Raw genomic sequence first — 24,975 nt, 5'->3', positions numbered from 1 at the left:
TACAGCAAAGGCAGTCCTAAGAGGAAAGTATATAGCAATACAAGCCTTTCTCAAGAAACAAGAAAGGTCTCAAATACACAACCTAACCCTACACCTAAAGGAGCTAGAGAAAAAACAGCAAATAAAGCCTAAACCCAGCAGGAGAAGAGAAATCATAAAGATCAGAGCAGAAATCAATGAACTAGAAACCAAAAGAACAGTAGAACAGATCAACGAAACTAGGAGCTGGTTCTTTGAAAGAATTAACAAGATTGATAAGCCCCTGGCCAGACTGATCAAAAAGAAAAGAGAAATGACCCAAAACAACACAATCATGAATGAAAGAGGAGAGATCACAACCAACACCAAAGAAATACAAACAATTATAAGAACATATGAGCAACTTTATGCCAGCAAATTAGATAACCTGGAAGAAATGGATGCATTCCTAGAGGTCTATCAACTACCAAAACTGAACCAGGAAGAAATAGAAAACCTGAACAGACCTATAACCACTAAGGAAATTGAAGCAGTCATCAAAACTCTCCCAACAAACAAAAGCCCAGGGCCAGATGGCTTCCCAGGGGAATTCTATCAAACATTTCAAGAAGAATTAATACCTATTCTCCTGAAACTGTTCCAAAAAATAGAAATGGAAGGAAAACTTCCAAACTCATTTTATGAGGCCAGCATTACCTTGATCTCAAAACCAGACAAAGCCCCCATCGAAAAGGAGAATTACAGACCAATATCCTTGATGAACATGGATGCAAAAATTCTCACCGAAATACTAGCCAATAGGATCCAACAGTACATTAAAAGGATTATTCACCACGACCAAGTGGGATTTATCCCTGGGCTGCAAGGTTGGTTCAACATCTGCAAATCAATCAACGTGATACAATACATTAACAAAAGAAAGAAGAAGAGTCATATGATCCTCTCAGTAGATGCAGAAAGAGCATTTGACAAAGTACAGCATCCTTTCCTGATCCAAAGTCTTCAGAGTATAGGGATAGAGGGTACATACCTCAATATCATAAAAGCCATCTATGAAAAACCTACAGCGAATATCATTCTCAATGGGGAAAAGCTGAGAGCTTTTTCCCTAAGGTCAGGAACGCGGCAGGGATGTCCACTGTCACCACCGCTATTCAACATAGTATTAGAAGTCCTAGCCACAGCAATCAGACAACAAAAAGAAATCAAAGGCATCCAAATCGGCAGAGAGGAAGTCAAACTCTCACTCTTTGCAGATGATATGATACTGTATGTGGAAAACCCAAAAGACTCCACCCCAAAACTGCTAGAACTCATACAAGAATTCAGTAAAGTAGCAGGATATAAAATCAATGCACAGAAATCAGTGGCATTCGTATACACCAACAACAAGACAGAAGAGAGACAAATCAAGGATTCGATCCCATTTACGATTTCACCCAAAACCATAAGATACCTAGGAATAAATTTAACCAAAGAGGCAAAGGATCTGTTCTCAGAAAACTATAAAATACTCATGAAGGAAATTGAAGAAGACACAAAGAAATGGAAAAACGTTCCGTGCTCATGGATTGGAAGAACAAACATTGTGAAGATGTCCATGCTACCTAGAGCAATCTACACATTCAATGCAATCCCCATCAAAATACCATCCACTGTTTTCAAAGGAATGGAACAAATAATCCTAAAATTTGTATGGAACCAGAAGAGACCCCGAATAGCCAGAGGAATGTTGAAAAAGAAAAGCAAAGCTGGCGGCCTCACAATTCCAGACTTCCAGCTCTATTACAAAGCTGTCATCAAGACAGTATGGTACTGGCACAAAAACAGACACATAGATTAATGGAACAGAATAGAGAGCCCAGAAATGGACCCTCAACTCATCTTTGACCAAGCAGGAAAGAATGTCCAATGGAGTAAAGACAGTCTCTTCAACAAATGGTGTTGGGAAAATTGGACAGCCACATGCTGAAGAATGAAACTGGACAATTTCCTTACACCACACACAAAAATAGACTCCAAATGGTTGAAAGACCTAAACGTGAGACAGGAGTCCTTCAAAATCCTAAAGGAGAACACAGATAGCAACCTCTTAGACCTCAGCTGCAGCAACTTCTTCCTAGAAACTTCGCCAAAGGCAAGGGAAGCCAGGGCACAAATGAACTATTGGGATTTCATCAAGATAAAAAGCTTTTGCACAGCAAAAGAAACAGTCCACAAAACCAAAAGACAATCGACAGAATGGGAGAAAATATTTGCAAATGACATATCAGTTAAAGGGCTAGTATCCAAAATCTATAAAGAACTTATCAAACTCAACACCCAAAGAACAAATAATCCAATCAAGAAATGGGCAGAAGACATGAACAGACATTTTTCCAAAGAAGACATCCAAATGGCCAACAGACCCATGAAAAAGTGCTCAAGATCGCTCGGCATCAGGGAAATCCAAATCAAAACCTCAATGAGATACCACCTCACACCCGTCAGAATGGCTAAAATTAACAAGTCAGGAAACGACAGATGTTGGCGGGGATGCGGAGAAAGGGGAACCCTCCTACACTGTTGGTGGGAATGCAAGCTGGTGCGACCACTCTGGAAAACAGTATGGAGGTTCCTCAAACAGTTGAAAATAGAGCTACCATACGATCCAGCAATTGCCCTACTAGGTATTTACCCCAAAGATACAAATGTAGGGATCCGAGGGGGTACATGCACCCCGATGTTTATAGCAGCAATGTCCACAATAGCCAAACTGTGGAAAGAGCCAAGATGTCCATCGACAGATGAATGGATAAAGAAGAGGTGGTATATATACACAATGGAATATTATGCAGCCATCAAAAGGAATGAGATCTTGCCATTTGCAACGACATGGAAGGAACTGGAGGATGTTAATGCTGAGTGAGATAAGTCAATCAGAGAAAGACATGTATCATATGACCTTGCTGATATGAGGAATTTTTAACCTCAGGAAACAGAGGGTTGCTGGAGTGGTGGGGGGGTGGGAGGGATGGGGTGGCTGGGTGATAGACATTGGGGAGGGTATGTGCTATGGTGAGCACTGTGAATTGTGCAAGACTGTTGAATCACAGATCTGTACTTCTGAAAGAAATAATGCAATATATGTTAAGAAAAAAAAAGAAGAAGAAGATAGCAGGAGGGGAAGAAAGAAGGGGAGTAAGTCAGAGGGGGAGAGGAACCATGAGAGACGATGGACTCTGAAAAACAAACTAAGGGTTCTAGAGGGGAGGGGGGTGGGGGATGGGTTAGCCTGGTGATGGGTATTAAAGAGGGCACGTTCTGCGTGGAGCACTGGGTGTTATGCACAAAGAGTGAATCATGGAACACTACATCAAAAACTAATCATGTAATGTATGGTGATTAAGATAACAATAAAAAAACCCAAAATATAAAATCCACTCCTATAGAGTGACATATCCCCTCATCAACTATTGAATTACCTTGAGATATACCTCTTTCAGGAAGGGTCACTTAAATGCTTTATTTTATTTTATTTTTTTCAGTTTTCAGGATAATACATCCAGCATCCTCAAAATGTGATCATTTGAAAAATACCAGTATGAACACATCTACAAATGTGATGCATTTCAATCCATTGTTAGTATTAGTCTTATTTGATGCTTTTCCTCAACCAGTAGAAATCCCTTCAGGTTGGCTGAGATCTTTTACTGTGACATTGGATCGCTGCCTGGTTTTCTTGAGTGACAAGATGTTCCGGGCTCATTTTGTAACACATTCTCCTCTAGACCTGGGCTTTCTGTCTGTTTTGTTCCCAGCATTGTTGCATGTGCCAGAAGGGAATCTCTGGGGCATAGTAGATGCAAAATAAATATTTGCTGAATGAATGCATACAATGTCTTTTTAAAAGAGACCGAGAGAGTAGGGGCTGGCTAGCAAGCATGCAGTTGGCGCACGGGAGAGCAGGATTTGGACCAAGGGAGTTTGCTTTCTGATTCTGTGCTCTTAACGGAAACACTTGTGGGCCTTAAGATGGGCCAGGATGAAAGTACAAATTGCAAATTGGTCAGAAAGGTGTGGCACACATTCATGAAGGGGCAATCCAGAGGGTTCCCTGAAGAGAGTAAAGGCTACTGGGGGCTGCTCCATTCCCATGGGCATCCTTCAGGGCTGTTCTCCACAGGGAACCCCTATTTACCCTATTTCTATAGTATTTCTATAGTATAGTATTCTATAGTATTTCTATGTTATTTTATTTGGCCTTTGCAGCAGCCCTGAGAACTATAGTATCTGAGTTTAACAGGCAAAGTAGCTGTGGCTCAGGGAGGTGGAGTGGCGCTTTGGGTCCCACAGCTAGCTAGTGGAAGAGCCACTGGAGTCCAGGTCTGCCTGGTTCTAAGTGAAGGCCTGTTCTTCCTGTGTTTTCCTGCATCCAATAGACTTTGGGGCAGGATATTCATTAGGGCAGCCCCATCTGGCATGTTTTATTACCTTAAGTTTGGAGACATTAGGCCCGGGGAGTCGTTTTCCCCCATCCCCTGTGGCAATATCCTGCCTATCCTTCAGGGACTGGCTTACACCGCCTCCCTTTTAGCTCTCCTCTTATATTCCTGTGGTCCATTATTTCTCTTTCTACCCAGCTGCCCTGAATCTGAGCGATGTGGGCACCCCCAGTAGCAGAGATGGGGTGCTCCAGAGAGCAGGCTCCACGACCAACTCATCCTTGGGTTTCCCTGTATTCTGCTCGATACCCAACATAGTGCCAGGCGCACAGTGGCCACTTAGGCACTTTGAATTGTTGCAGAATGTGTAGGCTGATCCTTTGAGTTTGAGGGCGAGGGTTAATCCTCTCATCTCTTCTTCCCACCCTCAGACATTCTTTTTTTTTTTTTTTTTTAAGATTTTATTTATCCGACAGTGAGAGACACAGCGAGAGAGGGAACACAAGCAGGGGGAGTGGGAGAGGGAGAAGCAGGCTTCCCGCGGAGCGGGGAGCCCGATGCGGGGCTCGATCCCAGGACCCCGGGATCATGACCTGAGCCGAAGGCAGACGCTTAACGACTGAGCCACCCAGGCGCCCCACCCTCAGACGTTCTTTAGCAAGTTGGCACATCTGAGATGAATGGCTGGGCAGAGACATGGCACCTCCAACACAGTTTAAGGAACAAGAGTACCAGACAATGAGGCTGCTTATAGCCATGGCTTCCAAAGCAGGCTGTACCTGATGATTGGCTGGATGGAGTAGAGGAAGTAACATTAGATCTATTTGCATTTAATTTTCAACTCATCCCTCAAAAATGCCCATTTCTGTGTATGCTTTATAATGTACTAACATACAGGTACAGTTGGATGTAATTTATAAATTTTTTAAATGTACATATATTGGGAACACAACTACAATTTTTTACTAATAGAAATGTTCAAAAAAACATTGGAGACCATTGATTTCTAGAAATTCCTGGCTGGCACCATCCGTTGTTTCTCATGGAAAATTCCAGGCTGTTCCTCGAGGAGTAGAGGAGAAAGGAAACAAATTATTCTGAGGCACCGATGATTTGAGCAAGTGTTTTTGCAAAATGTGCCAATAGTTGGTCTATCCCAGGGGCCCAAATAGCTGGGTTTGCTCTTCTCTGTCAAGGTGGATCTGCTCTTGGTTGGGTGAGACATTAAGTGTGAGGTGGCAACCTTTACCCACCAGGGCCAAACACCTTGGTGCCCCTGTAGGGGTGACCCACACGGGTGCTGGGGCTGATTGCCTGCCTTTTAGTTTGCAGGCTGTCCTTTGGTTGCTCTGCTCAACCTTGTCCCCAGCCCCCACCCCACTTTTCTTCTTTTCAGCTGCCCTAGGTATTCTCTTTGGCTGGATTTACCTAGATACGAAGGCTGGTGGGAGGGGCCTGGCTAGCATGGCCTGAGCTGATACTGTCCCCCAGGACACTGAACTTCTGAATGTGCTCCCAGAACTGCCCCCCCTCCTCAGGTGCTGGGAAATGGGGTTCTGTGGGTGTAAGGACTGCAATAGTGACTTCCACTGAAAAACAAAGGGGGTGTCTGGGTTGAAGGAACTGCCAAGGCTGCTGACCCTGAGGGTCAAGTAGGAATCCAGCAGTGACAACTGGAGGGGCCTCCAAACAGAGGACTAGAAGCAGGTGCTGAACAAGCACCAGGGGTGGGAGTAGTGGAAGGAGGTATATCCTGAGAGACCCCCTGCTTCTTTCACCAGCTAGTATACCCTCCATGGGGGTTGTCACATGTGCTGGGTGGTACTTAAAGCCAAAAGAGGAATGTGGTGCATCTCCTTGCTGTGTATCAATTTTACCTGGAGAATGGGGAAAAGATTTTTACAGTAAAATAAAGACAGAAAGAGTATGGAATAAAATACAAAAAGCACATGCATTTTTAAAGTGAAAACAGATTTTTGCTGTAGATCACTTTATGCCACTTCCCGGATCCCAGAAGATTGGCCCTTCCTGTCATCTGCTTGTGGGAAGTGCTGCAGCAGAGCATTTGCCTGTGGGTCTGTTCCGTGTGAAGGGTGGAGGTCGGGGAGAGAGGCCACCTTCGGCCGGGGGAGTGGGGAGAGAGCGTGAAAGAAACTCATCTAGCCTCCTGCACAGCACCCTGGACAGTCTTCCCTGGGGAAATCTGATCCCACCCAGGGGTGTGGTTTCGGCCTCAGCTCTCTCTGCAAGCCCCTTTCTTCTCAGTGTCACTTGCCCAGGGAGCTGGAACTAGAGAGAAGTTTCCACTACGTTAGAGCCAGGGCCTTTTCTGGGGGAAGGGAGAGTTATTTTTGGAGTGTTACTTATGAGAATCCGGGGGCCCAGAGAGACAACTGGCTGGTTAATGACAGAGGTAGATTCAAAATAACATCTTTTTTAAAAAAAAAAAGATTAACAACATTTTAAATGTTATTATGATAAGAACACTTCATATTAGATCTACCCTTTTAACAAATTTTTAAGTGTGTAAAAACAGTATTGTTACCTATAGGCACAATACTGTATAGTAGATCTCTAGATCTTACTCATCTTGCATAACTGAAATTTTATACTCATTGACTAGTAACTCCCTATTTCTCCCTCCCTGCAGCCTCTGGCAACCACCATTCGATTCTTTATTTCTATGGCTTTGACTGTTTTAGACACCTTATGTAAGTGGAATCATGCAATATTTGTTGTTCTGTGACTAGTTTATTTCACTCAGCATAATGTCCTCAAGGTTCATCCATGCTGTTGCATATTGTAGGATTTCCTTCTCTTTAAAGGCTGGGTAATAGTCCATTGTATGTATATACCACATAATCTTTATCTATTCATCTGCTGAAGGACATTTAGGTTGTTTCCACCTCTTAACTATTGTGAATAGTGCTGCCATGAACATGAGGGTCCACATATCTCTTTTGAGATCCTGATTTCAATTCTTTTGACATATACCTAGAAGTGGGATTGCTGGATCATCTGGTAATTCTACTTTTAACTTTTTTGAGGAACCTCCATCCTGCTTTTCATCGCTACACCATTTTGCATTCCCACCAACAGTGTGTGAGGGTTCCACTTTCTCCACATCCTCAACAACTCTTATTATCTTTTTAAAATAATCACATCCTAAAAGATGTAAGATGATATCTCAGTGTGGTTCTGAGTTGCATTTCCCTTATGATTAGTGATGTTGAACATCTTTTCATGTATCTGTTGGCCATTTGTATGTGTTCTTTGGAAAAATATCTCTTCAAGCCTGTAGACATTTTTTAGTGGAGTTGTTAATATTGTTTGTTTGTTTTTGGTTATAGAGTTGCCGTTCTTTATATATTTTGGAAATTAACCCCTTATCAGATGCATGGTTTACAAATATTTTCTCCCGTTCTATAGGTTGCCTTTCACTCTGTTGATTGTTTCTTTCACTGTGCAGAAGTTTTTTGGTTTGATGTAATCCCACTTGTCTATTTTTGCCTTTGGTACCTGTGCTTTTGATGTCACATCCATGAACTCACTGTCAAGACCTATGTCATGAAGCTTTTCCCCTATGTTTTCTTCTGGGGGTTCTATAGTTTCAGTTCTTAGGTTCAAGTCTTTAATCCCCTTTTAGTTCATTTTTGTGTGTAAGATAAGAGCCAAATTTCATTCTTTTGCATGTGGATGTCCAGTTTTCTCAACTCCATTTGTTGAAGAGATTATCCTTTTCCATTATATATTCTTGGCACCATTGCTGAAGTAACATTTTGGCTTCTCAACCCAGGGCTACTATGCACTCTTCTAATGTCTTTTGTTAGAGGGGGACTGAAAGGTCTATCTGCTCCAACAAGGCTAGGCCTTGCCACAATGGTCAGAATCTTCTAGAACAGTCTTTGCTAGAGATTTATCCTAGCAAAATAGGATATTTTGGATCTTTATAGCAAAGGTATAGAAAATGGATCTTCGAGGAGGGAGCAAGATGGCGGAGGAGTAGGAGACCTAGATTTCGTCTGGTCTCAGGGATTCAGCTGAATAGGGATCAAACCATTCTGAACACCTACGAACTCAACAGGAGATCGAACAGGAGAGTAGCAACAACTCTCTGAACAGAGAAGCGACCACTTACTGGAAGGTAGGGCTTGCGGAGAAGTGAATCCGAGGCGATATTCAGGAGGATAGACGGCGGGGGAGGGGGCCTCCGCCCGCCGCTTCTGGCAAGTGATAGAGCCGCGGAGCACAAAATCGGACCTTTTAGAAGTTGGCTCCGCGGAGGTACGTCGCTGCAGTGGCTAAGAGGGGGGTGGAATCCTCCCCCGACAGTGTGGTCTCAGGACCCTTGGGGTCACAGAAAGACCGGGGGTGCCTGAGTGCACCAGAGCTCCCAGGTATCAGAGCGGGGAAGCCGGCTGCAGAGACAGAGCAGAGTCGTGGGCTCTCAGCTCGGGGTTGCCATAAACTGTGATCCGCGGCCCAGTCGGGGCACGGCTCCTCCAGCAGGGACCCAGCAGGCGGCAGATCCGGGGAGACTCCCCTTCCTTCCCGGGGAGGAGCGGTGCGGGAACGCACTGCAGGGATCTGCTGGGTTTGGAGACTCCGCGCGTGGTCGGGTGCCAGAGATAGCAACGCTCGATCACAGGCCGGGTGAGCACGGAGTGCGGCCGGAGACCGGGGACACGGGAGTGACTGCTTTTCTCTGGGGGCACACTGAGGAGCGGGGCCCCGAATTCTCAGCTCCTCCGGGTGGAGATTGGGAGGCCACCATTTCTGCCCTGGTCCTCCTAGGCTGTACCGAGAGCTTGCAGGGAACAAAAGCTCCTGAGAGCAAACCGGAGCAGCTTCCTTAGCCCGGACCGACAAGGGCGGGGCAATTCCGCCTCTGGCAAAGACATTTGGAAACCACAGCAACAGGCCCCTCCCCCAGAAGATCAACACAAACAGCCAGCAAGCCAAGACCAAGTTCATCGATCAAGGAGAATGGGAGAACTCCAGCGCTAGGGGAATACTGCACATAGATTCATGGCTTTTTTTTTTTTTTTTTTACCATGATTCATTATTTCATCCAAGTTAATTTTTGTTGACTGTTTTTTTTTACTTTTCTTTTTCCTTTTTTCAACCAACATCTTATCAATCCCTTTTAAAAAAAAAAAATTTTTTTTATTGTTCATTTTTAGAGTCATATTTTATCCCTTCATAGTAGTTACCCTTATTTTTGGCATATATATATAAGTTGTTCTCTCTTTAAAATTTTGAGGTACAGTTTCTTCTAACAGATCAAAAGATACCCTAAATCACTAGTGTATGGCTTTGTTCTAGTCTCCTGCCTGATCACATTCTCTCCCTTTTTCCTTTTTTTTTTCTCTTAAATCTTCTTTCTTTTTACAAACAACTTATCTTACCAAGTCCTTTTATAAAATCTTTTATAATTTTCATCTTTACAGTCATCTTCCATCCCTTCATTGTATCAACCCTTATTTTGTACATATATGTCTTGCTTCCTTTAAAATTTTAGGAGGCACTTTTTTCTAACAGACCAAAATACGCCCAAAATCTAGTGTGTGGCACTGATCTATGCACTAGCCTGATCATATTTGATCATATTCTGCTTTTTTTTTTGTATTGTTCTGTTTTTGTTTTTATCTTTTTTCCCTTTTTTTTTCTCTTTCTTTTTTCTTTTTTTCCCTTTCTTTTCCCCTGGTTTCAGGTCTTTTCTGATTTGTATACAGTATATTTGCTGGGGACGTTGTAAACCTGTTAGCATTTTGTTCTCTCATTCATCTATTCTCCTCTGGACAAAATGACAAGACGAAAGAAATCACCTCAGCAAAAAGAACAAGAGTTAGTACCGTCAGCCAGGGACCTACTCAATATGGACATTAGTACGATGTCGGACCTGGAGTTCAGAATCATGACTTTAAAGATACTAGCTGGGCTTGAAAAAAGCGTGGAAGTTATTAGAGAAACCCTTTCTGGAGAAATAAAAGAACTAAAATCTAACCAAATCGAAATCAAAAAGGCTATTGATGAGGTGCAATCAAAAATGGGGGCACTAAATGCTAGGATAAATGAGGCAGAAGAGAGAATCAGCGATATAGAAGACCAAATGATGGAAAATAAAGAGGCTGAGAAAAAGAGAGAGAAACAACTACAGGATCACGAGGGCAGAATTCAAGAGATAAGTGATACGATAAGACGAAACAACATTAGAATAATTGGGATCCCAGAAGAAGAAGAGAGAGAGAGAGGGGCAGAAGGTATATTGGAGCAAATTATAGCAGAGAACTTCCCTAATGTGAGGAAGGAAACAGGCATTAAAATCCAGGAGGCACAGAGAACCCCTCTCAAAATCAATAATAATAGGTCAACACCCCGACATCTAATAGTAAAACTTACGAGTCTCAGAGACAAAGAGAAAATCCTGAAAGCAGCTCGGGAGAAGAGATATGTAACCTACAATGGTAGAAACATTAGATTGGCAACAGACCTATCCACAGAGACCTGGCAGGCCAGAAAGGACTGGCAAGATATCTTCAGAGCACTAAACGAGAAAAATATGCAGCCAAGAATACTCTATCCAGCTAGGCTATCATTGAAAATAGAAGGAGAGATAAAAAGCTTCCAGAACAAACAAAAACTAAAGGAATTTGCAAACACGAAACCAGCCCTCCAAGAAATATTGAGAGGGGTCCTCTAAGCAAAGAGAGAACCTAAAAGCAGCAAACAGCAGAAACGAACACAGACAACAGACAGTTAACAGTCACCTTACAGGTAATACAATGGCACTAAATTCATACCTTTCAATAGTTACCCTGAATGTAAATGGGCTAAATGCCCCAATCAAAAGACACAGGCTATCAGATTGGATTAAAAAACAAGACCCATCCATATGCTGTCTGCAAGAGACTCATTTTAGACACAAAGACACCCCCAGATTGAAAGTGAGGGGGTGGAAAACCATTTACCATGCTAATGGACACCAAAAGAAAGCTGGGGTGGCAATCCTTATATCAGACAAACTAGATTTTAAAACAAAGACTCTAATAAGAGATGAGGAAGGACACTATATCCTACTGAAAGGGTCTATCCAACAAGAAGATCTAACAATTGTAAATATCTATGCCCCTAACATGGGAGCAGCCAATTATATAAGGCAATTAATAACAAAAGCAAAGAAACACATTGACAACAATACAATAATAGTGGGGGACTTTAACACCCCCCTCACTGAAATGGACAGATCATCTAAGCAAAAGATCAACAAGGAAATAAAGACTTTAAATGACACACTGGACCAAATGGACTTCACAGACATATTCAGAACATTCCATCCCAAAGCAACAGAATACACATTCTTCTCTAGTGCCCATGGAACATTCTCCAGAATTGATCACATCCTAGGTCACAAATCAGGTCTCAATTGGTACCAAAAGACTAGGATCATTCCCTGCATATTTTCAGACCACAATGCTTTGAAACTAGAACTCAACCACAAGAGGAAAGTCGGAAAGAACTCAAATAGATGGAGGCTAAAGAGCATCCTACTAAAGAATGAATGGGTCAACCAAGAAATTAAAGAAGAATTAAAAAAATTCATGGAAACCAATGAAAATGAAAACACAACTGTTCAAAATCTTTGGGATACAGCAAAGGCAGTCCTGAGAGGAAAGTATATAGCAATACAAGCCTTTCTCAAGAAACAAGAAAGGTCTCAAATACACAACCTAACCCTACACCTAAAGGAGCTGGAGAAAGAACAGCAAATAAAGCCTAAACCCAGCAGGAGAAGAGAAATCATAAAGATCAGAGCAGAAATCAATGAACTAGAAACCAAAAGAACAGTAGAACAGATCAACGAAACTAGGAGCTTGTTCTTTGAAAGAATTAACAAGATTGATAAACCCCTGGCCAGACTGATCAAAAAGAAAAGAGAAATGACCCAAATCAACAAAATCATGAATGAAAGAGGAGAGATCACAACCAACACCAAAGAAATACAAACAATTATAAGAACATATTATGAGCAGCTCTATGCCAGCAAATTAGATAACCTGGAAGAAATGGGTGCATTCCTAGAGATGTATCAACTACCAAAATTGAACCAGGAAGAAATAGAAAACCTGAACAGACCTATAACCACTAAGGAAATTGAAACAGTCATCAAAAATCTCCCAAGAAACAAAAGCCCAGGGCCAGATGGCTTCCCAGGGGAATTCTATCAGACATTTCAAGAAGAATTAATACCTATTCTCCTGAAACTGTTCCAAAAAATAGAAATGGAAGGGAAACTTCCAAACTCATTTTATGAGGCCAGCATTACCTTGATCCCAAAACCAGACAAAGACCCCATCAAAAAAGAGAATTACAGACCAATATCCTTGATGAACATGGATGCAAAAATTCTCACCAAAATACTAGCCAATAGGATCCAACAGTACATTAAAAGGATTATTCACCACGACCAAGTGGGATTTATTCCTGGGCTGCAAGGCTGGTTCAACATCCGCAAATCAATCAACGTGATACAATACATTAACAAAAGAAAGAACAAGAATCATATGATCCTCTCAATAGATGCAGAAAAAGCATTTGACAAAGTACAGCATCCTTTCTTGATCAAAACTCTTCAGAGTATAGGGATAGAGGGTACATACCTCAATATCATAAATGCCATCTATGAAAAACCTACAGCTAATATCATTCTCAATGGGGAAAGGCTGAGAGCCTTTCCCCTAAGGTCAGGAACGCGGCAGGGATGTCCACTCTCACCACTGCTATTCAACATAGTATTAGAAGTCCTAGCCACAGCAATCAGACAACAAAAAGAAATCAAAGGCATCCAAATCGGCAAAGAGGAAGTCAAACTCTCACTCTTTGCAGATGATATGATACTGTATGTGGAAAACCCAAAAGACTCCACCCCAAAACTGCTAGAACTCATACAGGAATTCAGTAAAGTAGCAGGATATAAAATCAATGCACAGAAATCAGTGGCATTCCTATACACCAACAACAAGACAGAAGAGAGACAAATCAAGGAGTCTATCCCATTTACAATTGCACCCAAAACCATTAGATACCTAGGAATAAATCTAACCAAAGAGGCAAAGGATCTGTACTCAGAAAACTATAAAATACTCATGAAAGAAATTGAAGAAGACACAAAGAAATGGAAAAACGTTCCATGCTCATGGATTGGGAGAATTAACATTGTGAAGATGTCAATGCTACCTAGAGCAATCTACACATTCAATGCAATCCCCATCAAAATACCATCCACTTTTTTCAAAGAAATGGAACAAATAATCCTAAAATTTGTATGGAACCAGAAGAGACCCAGAATAGCCAGAGGAATACTGAAAAAGAAAAGCAAAGCTGGTGGCATCACAATTCCGGACTTCCAGCTCTATTACAAAGCTGTCATCATAAAGACTGTATGGTACTGGCACAAAAACAGACACATAGATCAATGGAACAGAATCGAGAGCCCAGAAATGGACCCTCAACTCTATGGTCAACTTATTTTTGACAAAGCAGGAAAGAATGTCCAATGGCAAAAAGACAGTCTCTTCAACAAATGGTGTTGGGAAAATTGGACAGCCACATGCAGAAGAATGAAACTGGACCATTTCCTTACACCACACACAAAAATAGACTCCAAATGGTTGAAAGACCTAAACGTGAGACAGGAGTCCATCCAAATCCTAAAGGAGAACACAGGTAGCAACCTTTTTGACCTTAGCCGCAGCAACTTCTTCCTAGAAACATCGCCAAAGGCACGGGAAGCCAGGGCAAAAATGAACTATTGGGATTTCATCAAGATAAAAATCTTTTGCACAGCAAAAGAAACAGTCCACAAAACCAAAAGACAACCGACAGAATGGGAGAAAATATTTGCAAATGACACATCAGATAAAGGGCTAGTATCCAAAATCTATAAAGAACTTATCAAACTCAACACCCAAAGAACAAATAATCCAATCAAGAAATGGGCAGAAGACATGAACAGACATTTCTCCAAAGAAGACATCCAAATGGCCAACAGGCACATGAAAAAGTGCTCAACATCGCTTGGCATCAGGGAAATCCAAATCAAAACCTCAATGAGATACCACCTCACACCCGTCAGAATGGCTAAAATTAACAAGTCAGGGAACAACAGATGTTGACGGGGATGTGGAGAAAGGGGAACCCTCCTACACTGTTGGTGGGAATGCAAGCTGGTGCAACCACTCTGGAAAACAGTATGGAGGTTCCTCAAACAGTTGAAATTAGAGCTACCGTTCGATCCAGCAATTGCCCTACTGGGTATTTACCACAAAGATACAAATGTAGGGACCCGAAGGGGTACGTGTACCCCAATGTTTATAGCAGCAATGTCCACAATAGCCAAACTGTGGAAAGAGCCAAGATGCCCATCGACAGATGAATGGATAAAGAAGAGGTGGTATATATACACAATGGAATATTATGCAGCCATCAAAAGGAATGAGATCTTGCCATTTGCAACGACGTGGATGGAACTGGAGGGTGTTATGCTGAGTGAAATAAGTCAATCAGAGAAAGACATGTATCACATGACCTCACTGATATGAGGAATTCTTAATCTCAGGAAACAAACTGAGTGTTACTGGAATGGTTGGGGGTGGGAGGGATGGGGTGGTTGGGTGATAGACATTGGGGAGGGTATGTGCTACGGTGAGCGCTGTGAATTGTGCAAGACTGTTGAATCACAGATCTGTACTTCTGAAACAAATAACGCAACATATTTTAAGAAAAAAGAAAAAGAAGAAGATAACAGGAGAGGAAGAAAAGGGGAGTATGTCAGAGGGGGAGACGAACCATGAGAGATGATGGACTCTGAAAAACAAACTGAGGGTTCTAGAGGGGAGGGGCGTAGGGGGATGGGTTAGCCTGGTGATGGGTATTGAGGAGGGCACGTTCTGCATGGAGCACTGGGTGTTATGAACAAACAAGGAATCATGGAACACTGCATCAAAAACTAATGATGTAATATATGGTGATTAACATAACAATAAAAAAATAAAAAAAAAAAGAAAATGGATCTTCATGGCAAAGGTATAGAAAACAGTAAAATACCAAGACAAATAAAAATATCTTGGTTTTATCCATTGTGGAACAACCACCCAGAGTAATAATGTATATCATTAAAAATCTTCTTGCAAAGAATATGTACAAGACCTCAATGATGATTACAGGGTCAGTGGAAATAGCAATGCGATCTCTGGGTGCTGGACTATAGGTGGTCTTTTTATTTTCTTTATAACTTTCTGTATTTTTCAAGTTTTCTACAATGAACATTCATTATATTTATTTTATATTATTTTACCTCTCAAAATAAAAGTGAAATGTCTTTTTGACTGACTGTAGTTACTAGTTAATGAAAGTTGCCAATATGTTTTACAATCTCTGTATTCCTTGGGTGGCTCATGCCTTACCTCTAGTTTGACTTTTCTCTTTTGCTGAAGAACACCCGTTAGGAGTTTATACAAACAGGGCATGGGGATAGTTAAAAAAAAAAATCCTTTAGTTTTTGTATATTTAAAATGTGTTTATTTCATCCTTACTCTTTAATGATCATTTAGCAGAGTATATAGTTTTTATTACATTTTCCTTCAGCACTTTGACGATATTGTTCTGTTGTGTTCTGGCATCCATTGTTGCTGCTGAAAAGAGCAAGGTTGGTTTAATGAGCGTGTTTAATGAACACATTTTTGTAGGTTATCTCTCTCTCTTTCTCTCTCTCTCTCTCTCTGATAGCTTTGACAATTTTATCTTTAATAACCTGCAGTTTCACCATGCTGTGTCTAAGTGGGGATTTATCTCTGTTTATTTTGCTCGGCACTTGGACACTTTCAATCTGAGGATTCATCATCTCGCATCAATTCTTAGCCAATTTCTCTTTGAATATTGCTTGACATCAGTTTCTCCTTTCTCTTCGGACAAGTCTGATTATATGGATATGTGAGTCTTCTGATCTATCTTTTATGTTTCTTAACTTTAAAAAATTTTTTAATTGAGGTAAATTTTATATACAGAAAAATGCCTAGACCTTAAGCATACAATTTGAGAAATATATGCATCTGTGTATCTACAACCCCAATTAAGATTTCAAACATTTCCATCACCAAGAACATTCCCATATGCCTCCTTCCAGTCAATTCCCACTTGTTATAGACTATTGTTCTGTTTTTTTCCATCCCATATTAGTTTTCCTGTTCTTGAACTTCTTATAAATGCAGTCATGCAGAATACAGATTTTGTATCTGGTCTCTTTCACTCAAAATTTATTTTTGTGATTCAACCATGTTGTATGTACCAGTAGCTCATTACTTTTTTCTGGCAGAGTACTATTCCATTGTAGAAAAACACCAAATTTTGTGTAATCTGGGGGGATTGGGTTCTGTTCTACTGACTGCTTTTCTTCTTGAATTTAGTCACATAAAACCAGGAGGAAAGTCACTGAAAGCAATACTGTGTCACTTCTATCTCTCAATTCTGCCCTCTTACGCCCTGTGAGTACCCAACGTCCTCCTCTTACCCAGCTCCTGAGTCTCTCCATTCACCGCCCCACCCCCCCGCCGCCCCGTCACTAGCTGGGAAGAAATATGATTGCATCATCCACTCATCCTAACCATTAGGGAGTGTGATAGAATAATGCCTCCCCACAAATGTTTTTGTCTTAAACGCTAGAACCTGTGAATCTGTTCCCTTACATGGTCAAAAGAACTTAGCAGATATGATTAATTCATGGATTTTGAAGATTATCCTGGATTATTGGGGTGGGCCCAATGGAATCAAAGGGTTTTTTGTTAAGAGGGAGGTTGGAGGGTCAAAGGCAGAATAGGAGATGTGATGAGGGAAGCAGAGTCAGAAGAGAGAGAGACAGAGAGAGGGAGACAGAGATTGGAAGAGGCTTTGCTGTGTCTTTCAAAATGAAGGGAGATGGCCATGAGTCAAGGAACACAGGCAGTCTCTAGAAAGTAGAAAAAGCAAGGACACAAATCCTTTCCTGGAGCCTCCAGAAAGAATGCACCCCTGCTGACTTATCTCAGACTTCTGACCTCTAGAACTGTGAGAAAATAAGTTTATGTTGTTTTAAGCCAAAAGTTTTTGATCCTTTTTCAGCAACAGTAGGAAGTCAGTATGGGGACTGAAGGTAGAAATGTTGAAAATCTAGAATGGGCCCCCAGGAGAAGGGCGCTCCTTAGCTCAAACAAAGGACTCTGTAATGGTGGGATTTCAGCCTGCGGGTGGCTGCATGCCTCACCTACAAGGCCTGCTCCAGGGATGTTCATCCTGTGTTTAACGCCTGCATTTCCCTCACTGTTACTCCTTTGGAGTAACCTTCTCTAAGAAGGCTCTTTCCATAATGCTATTGAGCTGGGAGGGTACTGGCACTAGAGAAGGTTTTAATGCATTAGAGTACAGATACAGTGAAGGAAACCGGGTGTACAAATATGAGAGGTTCTCAGCCTACATGCTGGAGGCCTTATGGGGCCCTGGGCCCCTTGAAGGAGATGCCGGGCTCGTGGAAGGAGGCACTCAAGGAGGGTTGGCCCGGTGAGGTCTTGCCCTTCAGCCCTATAGGCCTGCTGAGGTCATGTGGCGGCCCCAGTAACAAACCGGACAAAGAAATGGTTGCAGTGAGAGACAAAGGTGATTCTGCTTCCGATTCTTCAGAGATAGCAATATGTCAGCAGCCCCCAGAGAGGCTGGAAGTAAATGAATCAGTGCTAGAAAGTGAAGGATACCATCCGCATTGAATGGCGAAAAGGACTCCTGAACAGTATCTTCATTGATTTTTCCTGTAATTGACACAGCATCTCGGTTTGCCTTTGGGCTTCAGGAGGAGAAAACGGGGAGCCCATGTACACAGCTTTCTTGGGCTGGGATTTAAATCTAAAAAAATTCCCCTGAATGAGCTTCTTTCCTCCCATCATTCCTCCTTCTCTTTGTGTCTTTTTGCTACTCTCTCCCTTCCTATCCTACGGCTTGTTTCCTAACTTCTTCCTCCCTTCCCTTCTTTCCTCCCCCCAGTCTGTCTATCTATCTTTCTGTCTCTCCCTCTCATTTCCTTTCATACAAATGAGAACTTAGAAAATACACAGCACAGTATGGTGGTGACACCAAGGACTTAGGAAAGAAAAAAATAGAGCACATTCCATCTTTCATGCTGGGTTAAATCTCATTTGGTCAGAAGCTCTCTCTCTCTCTCTCCTTCTCTCTCTCTCTCTCTCTCCTTCTCTCTCTCTCTCTCTCTCTCTCTCTCTCTATATATATATATATATATAGCCCTCACAGTTGCCATATCTGAGAACTTCCTTCTGGGGTAGGACACAGGGGGAGGACCTGGGTTTCCTCCAGGAGCCCCATCTCGCAGGACTGCAAGGGTCGGGTCCTCACCTCCTGCCTCAGGGGGCAGAACGTGGTTCCTGGTTATGTTGCTGCTTACAGATTTCAGAGGCAGGAAGAACAGAGATCAGCCAGATAATTTTCAGTAGAGAGCTTTCTACAATGAGTCCCTCTGTAGGGCAAGCCTGGTAGGCGAGGTAGAGTGCTGTTCCTGGCTTGAAGCTGGCTTCATAAAGCCTGGGAGAAAAAAAAGGAGCTTCTAACCCAGAGGGAAGAGCCTTCGGCAAATTTGTCAGCAGCTGGAAAGTGCCTATGGAAAACGGGATTCAATGCTGGGAAGGCAGATTGCTTGAGAATCTCTGTTTGTACTAGGCATGCTTGCCTAAGTGCTCAGAGGAATGGGAGAGCATCTCAGACAGTCTAGCATAAAGATGTCTGGGCACGAAAAGCACGTCTGGGCACCGAAGAGGTTCAAAAATTCCTTACAACTTAAAAGGATCCTAAGGGTTTTGTTGTTGCTGTTTTTAAGAGTTGGCTTCAAATCTGCCTTTGTGAACCATATTCATTCATTCATTCAACAAATATTTATGAAATTCCTACTGTGCACCAGGCACTGTGCTTTATGTTGTGAATATAATGGTCAGCAAGAAATCAGATGGAATGTCTTCTTTCACATGAAAATATAAAACTACCAGCATGATGGATGCTATGGAGGAGAGGTGGTGAGGTCGCAGGAGGGATAACAGGGAGGACTGGTCTGGTCAGAGAGGTCAGGACGCAAATCCCTAAGGATGTGGTGACTCAGTGCCGGAGCCGAAATCTGCAGGAAGAGTAGGAGTTAATCAGGGGAAGGGAATGGGACAGGGAAAAGAGGAGGCATGTGCAAAGGTCCTGTAGCATGCTGATTTCAAGGAACTAAAAGAAGCCCATCCAGTTGGCCAGTGCTGAGGGAAGAGAGAATGATAAGAAGTGAAGTTGGAGAGTCAGAGTAGGGGCCAGGAGAGAGAGAGAGAGAGAGAGAGAGAAACATCAGGAAAAGTCAACGGAGGGCCAAGAGTGGGAAGAGGTACGCCAGTTGTAAGACCGTGATCCTGGCAATAGCTGGTATTGGCTGGGGCTAAGGTGGAGGTAGAGAGAAGTGGACGGCGTCCATAGATATTTTTAAGAGAAGATGTTTGTCTTGGGTGATGAGTTAGGCGAGAATGGTGGGCAAAAGCAGAGTTAATGACTTCTGGGTTTCTAGCCTGAGCAACCATATGTGTGGAGAGTGTTGCCATTTGTGATGAGGTGGAGAACAATAGAGAGGGTGCGGATTTGGGATGGGCATGAATTTGGTATTAATCATATTGGGTTTGAGGTGTCTTTGAAAAATCTAAATGGAGATGCCAGATTAACTTCCCCATGTTCTTCATGGTTCTTCCTGTTACTGATTGAGAGCTACTGCTTTAAACAATTTCATTTGACCCCCATAATGTGAAGGTGGGCCGAGCAAGTTTTATCATCCTCACCTTTAGAGGAGAAAACGGAGAGTGGCTAAGTTGCTTGCCCGAAGTCCCACAGTCAGAAGTTTGTAGAATTGGGACCAGTTTAATCATTTTGACTCCTAGTGTGGGTCCCCTTCCTTTTTACCCCACTGCCTTCCTGTGAGGGCTTATCCATAATGGCAGGCTTCTCGGCGCAGAGCTAACTGCTGGGAGAAGATGTTTGGCAAAGAAGGGTTGCTGCCTAGGTGGCCCCATGGTCTGCCTACAAATGAGACTGACATCCTGCGTTTTCGGGACAAGAAATGGACAGTGTCAAAAATGCTTTTGTGTGTGGTCATGGTTCCAGGCTCAAATATCGCATTCAACATTCAAAATTCAACTCAGAGGACTGACCTTTATTGTTGACTCATGTATTCTTCATAAAAGCTCTGTGATGGTGGAGGTGGGCATTGTGATCCACTTTTTGTGGACAAGTAAACTTATATATTAATATAAGTTCCTTGCCCAAGGTGGCTCAGCTAGAAAATAGCCAAGCTGGGATTGGAACTCAGGTGGGTCTGACGGTAAGATCATGCTCCTTGAATGAAGCCTCCCCGATTCCTCAAGGGATGAGGCCTTGAGGGGACCTTCTAATGCTCCCATTTAATTACCCGGATCATGAAAACACTGTTAGGGGGAAAAAATAACTCTGAACATAATCCTAATGTGAAAGGTCTATTGCTTTATGTTATTTTTTTTCTCAAATACCAAGGGTCACCTCTGTGGATGCATGGAATACTAATACTCATTTTTGTCTGGTCTTATAAGAAAAAAATCAAGCTCCAAGTAAAGCAATAAAACAATTTTTATAGAGCTGTCTTAACAAGGAGAAATTGGTCTATTCTACTTATTTTTCCTTTCTAGGAGACTGCTTTCAGCTTGAGAGGGAGATAGGATTTTTGTGGGGGAGGGAAAGATTGAGAAGTGAGAACGTTTGAGAAGTGGTTTCAGAAACCAGAAGCAGGACAGATACTGGGCATGCCCTTTGTGCGGGGGGAAGGTTTTGTTGGCCCCCACTCCCTTCTTCTTAGGACTTCCTCTGACCTTTCCTCTCACCTGATCCCCCTCCCCCAAGACATGCTCAGTGCCATACGACACTGCGTTGCCACCCCAGCCACACAGCAGAATTGCCTGGGGGACTTGAAAAGACATACAGATACCAGGCAGCATCCCAGACCAATTACTTCAGATTTTGGCCCTGGGACTGGGTAACTGTGATGTCTCACCATGGCTGGGAACCACTCGTCCAGGCTGTGGGGTTTGGGACCAAAGCCTTCCTGGGATTTTTGGTAGTTTCAGAGTTACCCATCAGAGAGGAACTACTGAAGATGACCCAGATAGACTATCAGAGAGGTGGAGGGACCTGCATATGGCTGACAGGGTAGGTGGGCATCATGCCAAGGTCAGCGGGGATGCAGGGCGGTGGTCAGCGATAGCTCAAGGAGAGAACGAGGGAGAGATGCTGGAGAGGAGGGAACCCTGGGTCCCACCATTTCTTCGGTTGGAGCCCTTCCAAGAAGCTGAAGTGTAAGGGGTCAGGGAACAGGGCATATACATTTTTCTTTCAAGGCAGCTGGTGGCAAAAGGAAACAGTTCTAGAAGCAGTAGCATGCTGTGGACAAGGTGAAGGGAAACTTTTTATTAAAGTGGGAACTTGAGCATGATTGTGCACTGCAGTCAGCACCTGCAAGGAGAGAGGGAGCGCTGAAAGTGATTGACAAAACTTCCTCTTTCTTCCAGGCTGGGATTTGATCTCTTCTCATTCTCTTTTACTTCTCTGTGCCTCAGTTTCCATATCTATAAAATGGGGGTAATAATAATAGCTGCTCTAAAGGGCTGTGGAGAGCCTGGCACATAGTCAGTGTGACATGATATATGCTTGCCATCGTGTTCTCCCCCCGCCCCCCCCAACCACCCCAGAGTCATCCCCCTCGTTCCTTGAAGACTTTACCTCCCAGCTGGCTATTACCCTTGCCAGTATTCCTGCCATAATTATTGGTAGGTGATCCTTTCTTTCCTTAGCCTACTTGACCTCCCCCTTCCAATTCATCCTGCCCTCCACCCCACCACCCTTTCAAGTCATAGTCTTGGCTGTCATCACCAATCCCTCAATTCCAGTCATTGTGCTCCCGTAACACGCACGTCACATCTATCCATCTCCCTCTCTCTGCTCCCCAAACCTAACAACTCATTCTTGCTCGGTACCTGCAAGAGTACCTACCGCCTTCTCACTGTCCTCCCCCGACCCACTGTGGCTGCACGCTCCCTCCTTACCCACCTTTAGTTCTGTGGCCCGTCATTTTATGTACATCCTCACATACATGCTCCCCTTGATAGCCTCTCTTTCTGAAGTCCAACTCTGGCCCAATCTAGCTGTCCTCTTGCCCTGCAACTGCATCTACACAGCTGAATGGGACCAGACAAATACACAGAGACACACTGACTACTCTTGCCTCGAATTCATGACTGCTAACATCCAGCGGACAGTTCTACTGAGTCTCTTGGGTCTGCTCACACTTTCACACTTGACTAATTTCTTCTTTCTCTCTCCTCAAGCCTTCCTCATCTTTACTACCAGTTGATGATCTTGGTTTGCTATTTCATCGGGAAGATAGAAGCCATCAGAACTTGCGCACACTCCCGCTACCAAGTCCATTCACCTACCTGCGCCTGTGCCCAGTGTTAAAATCAAATACAAAATGGAGATTGGTCTTGGAAATTCCTTCAGCAGACAAAACCATTTAAGCCACCTAAGCAAAATTAAACCTAGCTTTTGAACGTAAGCGAAACTTAACTTAGGTTATTTCTTGTAAATGTCTCTGATCGTCGTAAAAGAAACCTGGTCATCTTCCTAAAATGGTATGAGATACTCACTTCTAACCAATCCCTTGCTGACCAGAAACCCCAGTTGTAATAACCAATCATTGTAAAGGTTAAACAACTTCTTGATTCCTTATAAGCCACTCTGTAATGTCATGACCCTGAGTTTCATATCAGTTTTGAATTTGGCAGCTCCTAGTTTGTGAACTGTTTTTAAATGCATAATAAACTCTTACAAAATACTATTTTATTGATCTGATGGTTTTAATTTTGCTATTTCTGGATTTCTTTAAAAATATTAAAAAAAATTTTTTTTAAATATTTTATTTATTTATTTTTGAGAGAGAGAGCACGAGTGTACAAGCGGGGGGGACGGTGGGGCAGATGGAGAAGCAGACGCCCCCCACTGAGCAGGGATTACAAGAAATTACAAGAAAGTGTCTGTCTTTGGCTCTTGTAGGGATGGGGGCTCGATCCCAGGACCCCGGGATCATGACCTGAGCCAAAGACAGACACCTAACCAACTGAGCCACCCAGGCACCCACTATTTCTGGATTTTTGCCAGAAAGTTCTGCCCTCCCTCCTTTTGCTATGGATGAGCAATCTCTGCTCCTTTTGGTCCAGAATCTCAGCTTTTGCCCTGGATTCCTTTTTCTCTCCTATTCAAGGACACAGTTCCTGAAATCATTCTTCTCTCTCCTGAATTATTAAAATTTCCCATCCTTTGTAGACCATTCTCATCATCAGGTAAACATGCCTTAATTTCTCTACATCCTTAAAAAACACAGACTCTCTTGACTGTCTCTAGCTATTGCCTCATCTTTTTGCCCCCTTTTATGGCAAAAACTCTGAAATGCTGTCTATACTTTCTGTATCCAACTGCTATCCTCCAGTCTCTCTTGAATCCACCATAATAAAGCTTTTGTCCCCAACAATCCAAAAGTATCACTCTCATCGAGGTTCCTGATGATTTTCATGTTGCTGAAACCAACAAGCAATTCTTAGTCCTTTTTTTTTTTTTTTTAAGATTTTATTTATTTATTCATGAGAGACAGAGAGAGAGAGAGAGAGAGAGGCAGAGGGAGAAGCAGGCTCCCAAGGAGCAGGGAGCCCGATGCGGGACTCGATCCCAGGACCCTGGGATCATGACCTGAGCTGAAGGCAGACGCTTAACCATCTGAGCCACCCAGGCGCCCAAGCAATTCTTAGTCCTCATCTTATTTGCTACAGCTCTGACATCTTTACTTGGTGTATCCCTCTCTCCTCTTTATCCCTCTCCTCTCTTCTTCACCTGAATCTTCAACACTCTTCTGGCTTCCGTCTTGCTGTGTGGACTACACTCCCTCAGAATCCTTTGCTTTGTCCTCATCTCCCCAGGCCCAGCACCCAGTCCTTGGATCTCTTACTTACACCTTCTTTCAATCCCCTGATCATCTTATCTAGGTTCCTGACTTTAAATATCATCTATATGCTGATGACTCATACATTTCCATTTCTAGCCTGATTCTCATTCCTGAACTCCAGACTCATATGGTCAATAGCCACCTCAACACCTCTACTTGTCACCTTCAAAACTGAACTCCTAATAGTCATGTGGTGTGATGGTGTTGAGGGTGATCATGTTATGCGAGAACTAAATGTCTTCTCATGGGTATTTCTAGTTCTAGGACTATGGTTGTGTCCACACGTGGTCATGAGAACTGGTTGATGAGAAATAATTTAGACAATCAGCCTATTGGCTGTTAAGACTCGGTGTACTTGATTGTGTTTACATCTAATGCCTGTCTTCATGAATCAGTGACTACTGGCATTCATTTGGCTGTTTCTTCCATGAAACTTTCATGTGT

At 42.8% G+C, this 24,975-nt stretch overlaps 1 protein-coding gene across 1 annotated transcript in view; it reads left to right on the top strand.

The window, feature by feature from the left end:
• Nucleotides 1-23,352, top strand: part of LOC113912388 (collagen alpha-1(I) chain-like) — a 116,868-nt gene extending 93,516 nt beyond the window's left edge. Inside the window, exon 5 of the mRNA XM_027575383.1 lies at nucleotides 22,865-23,352. Within this exon, the coding sequence (XP_027431184.1) occupies nucleotides 22,865-22,994 (130 nt within the window). The 3' untranslated portion in view covers nucleotides 22,995-23,352. The remainder of the gene's footprint in view (nucleotides 1-22,864) is intronic.
• Nucleotides 23,353-24,975: the final 1,623 nt, after the last annotated feature.

The sequence above is a fragment of the Zalophus californianus genome, chromosome 14, assembly GCF_009762305.2.
Source record: "Zalophus californianus isolate mZalCal1 chromosome 14, mZalCal1.pri.v2, whole genome shotgun sequence".
Taxonomy (NCBI): domain Eukaryota; kingdom Metazoa; phylum Chordata; class Mammalia; order Carnivora; family Otariidae; genus Zalophus; species Zalophus californianus.
The sequence above is the reverse complement of the archived record's forward strand: the minus strand, read 5'-3'. Positions and strand labels throughout refer to the sequence as shown.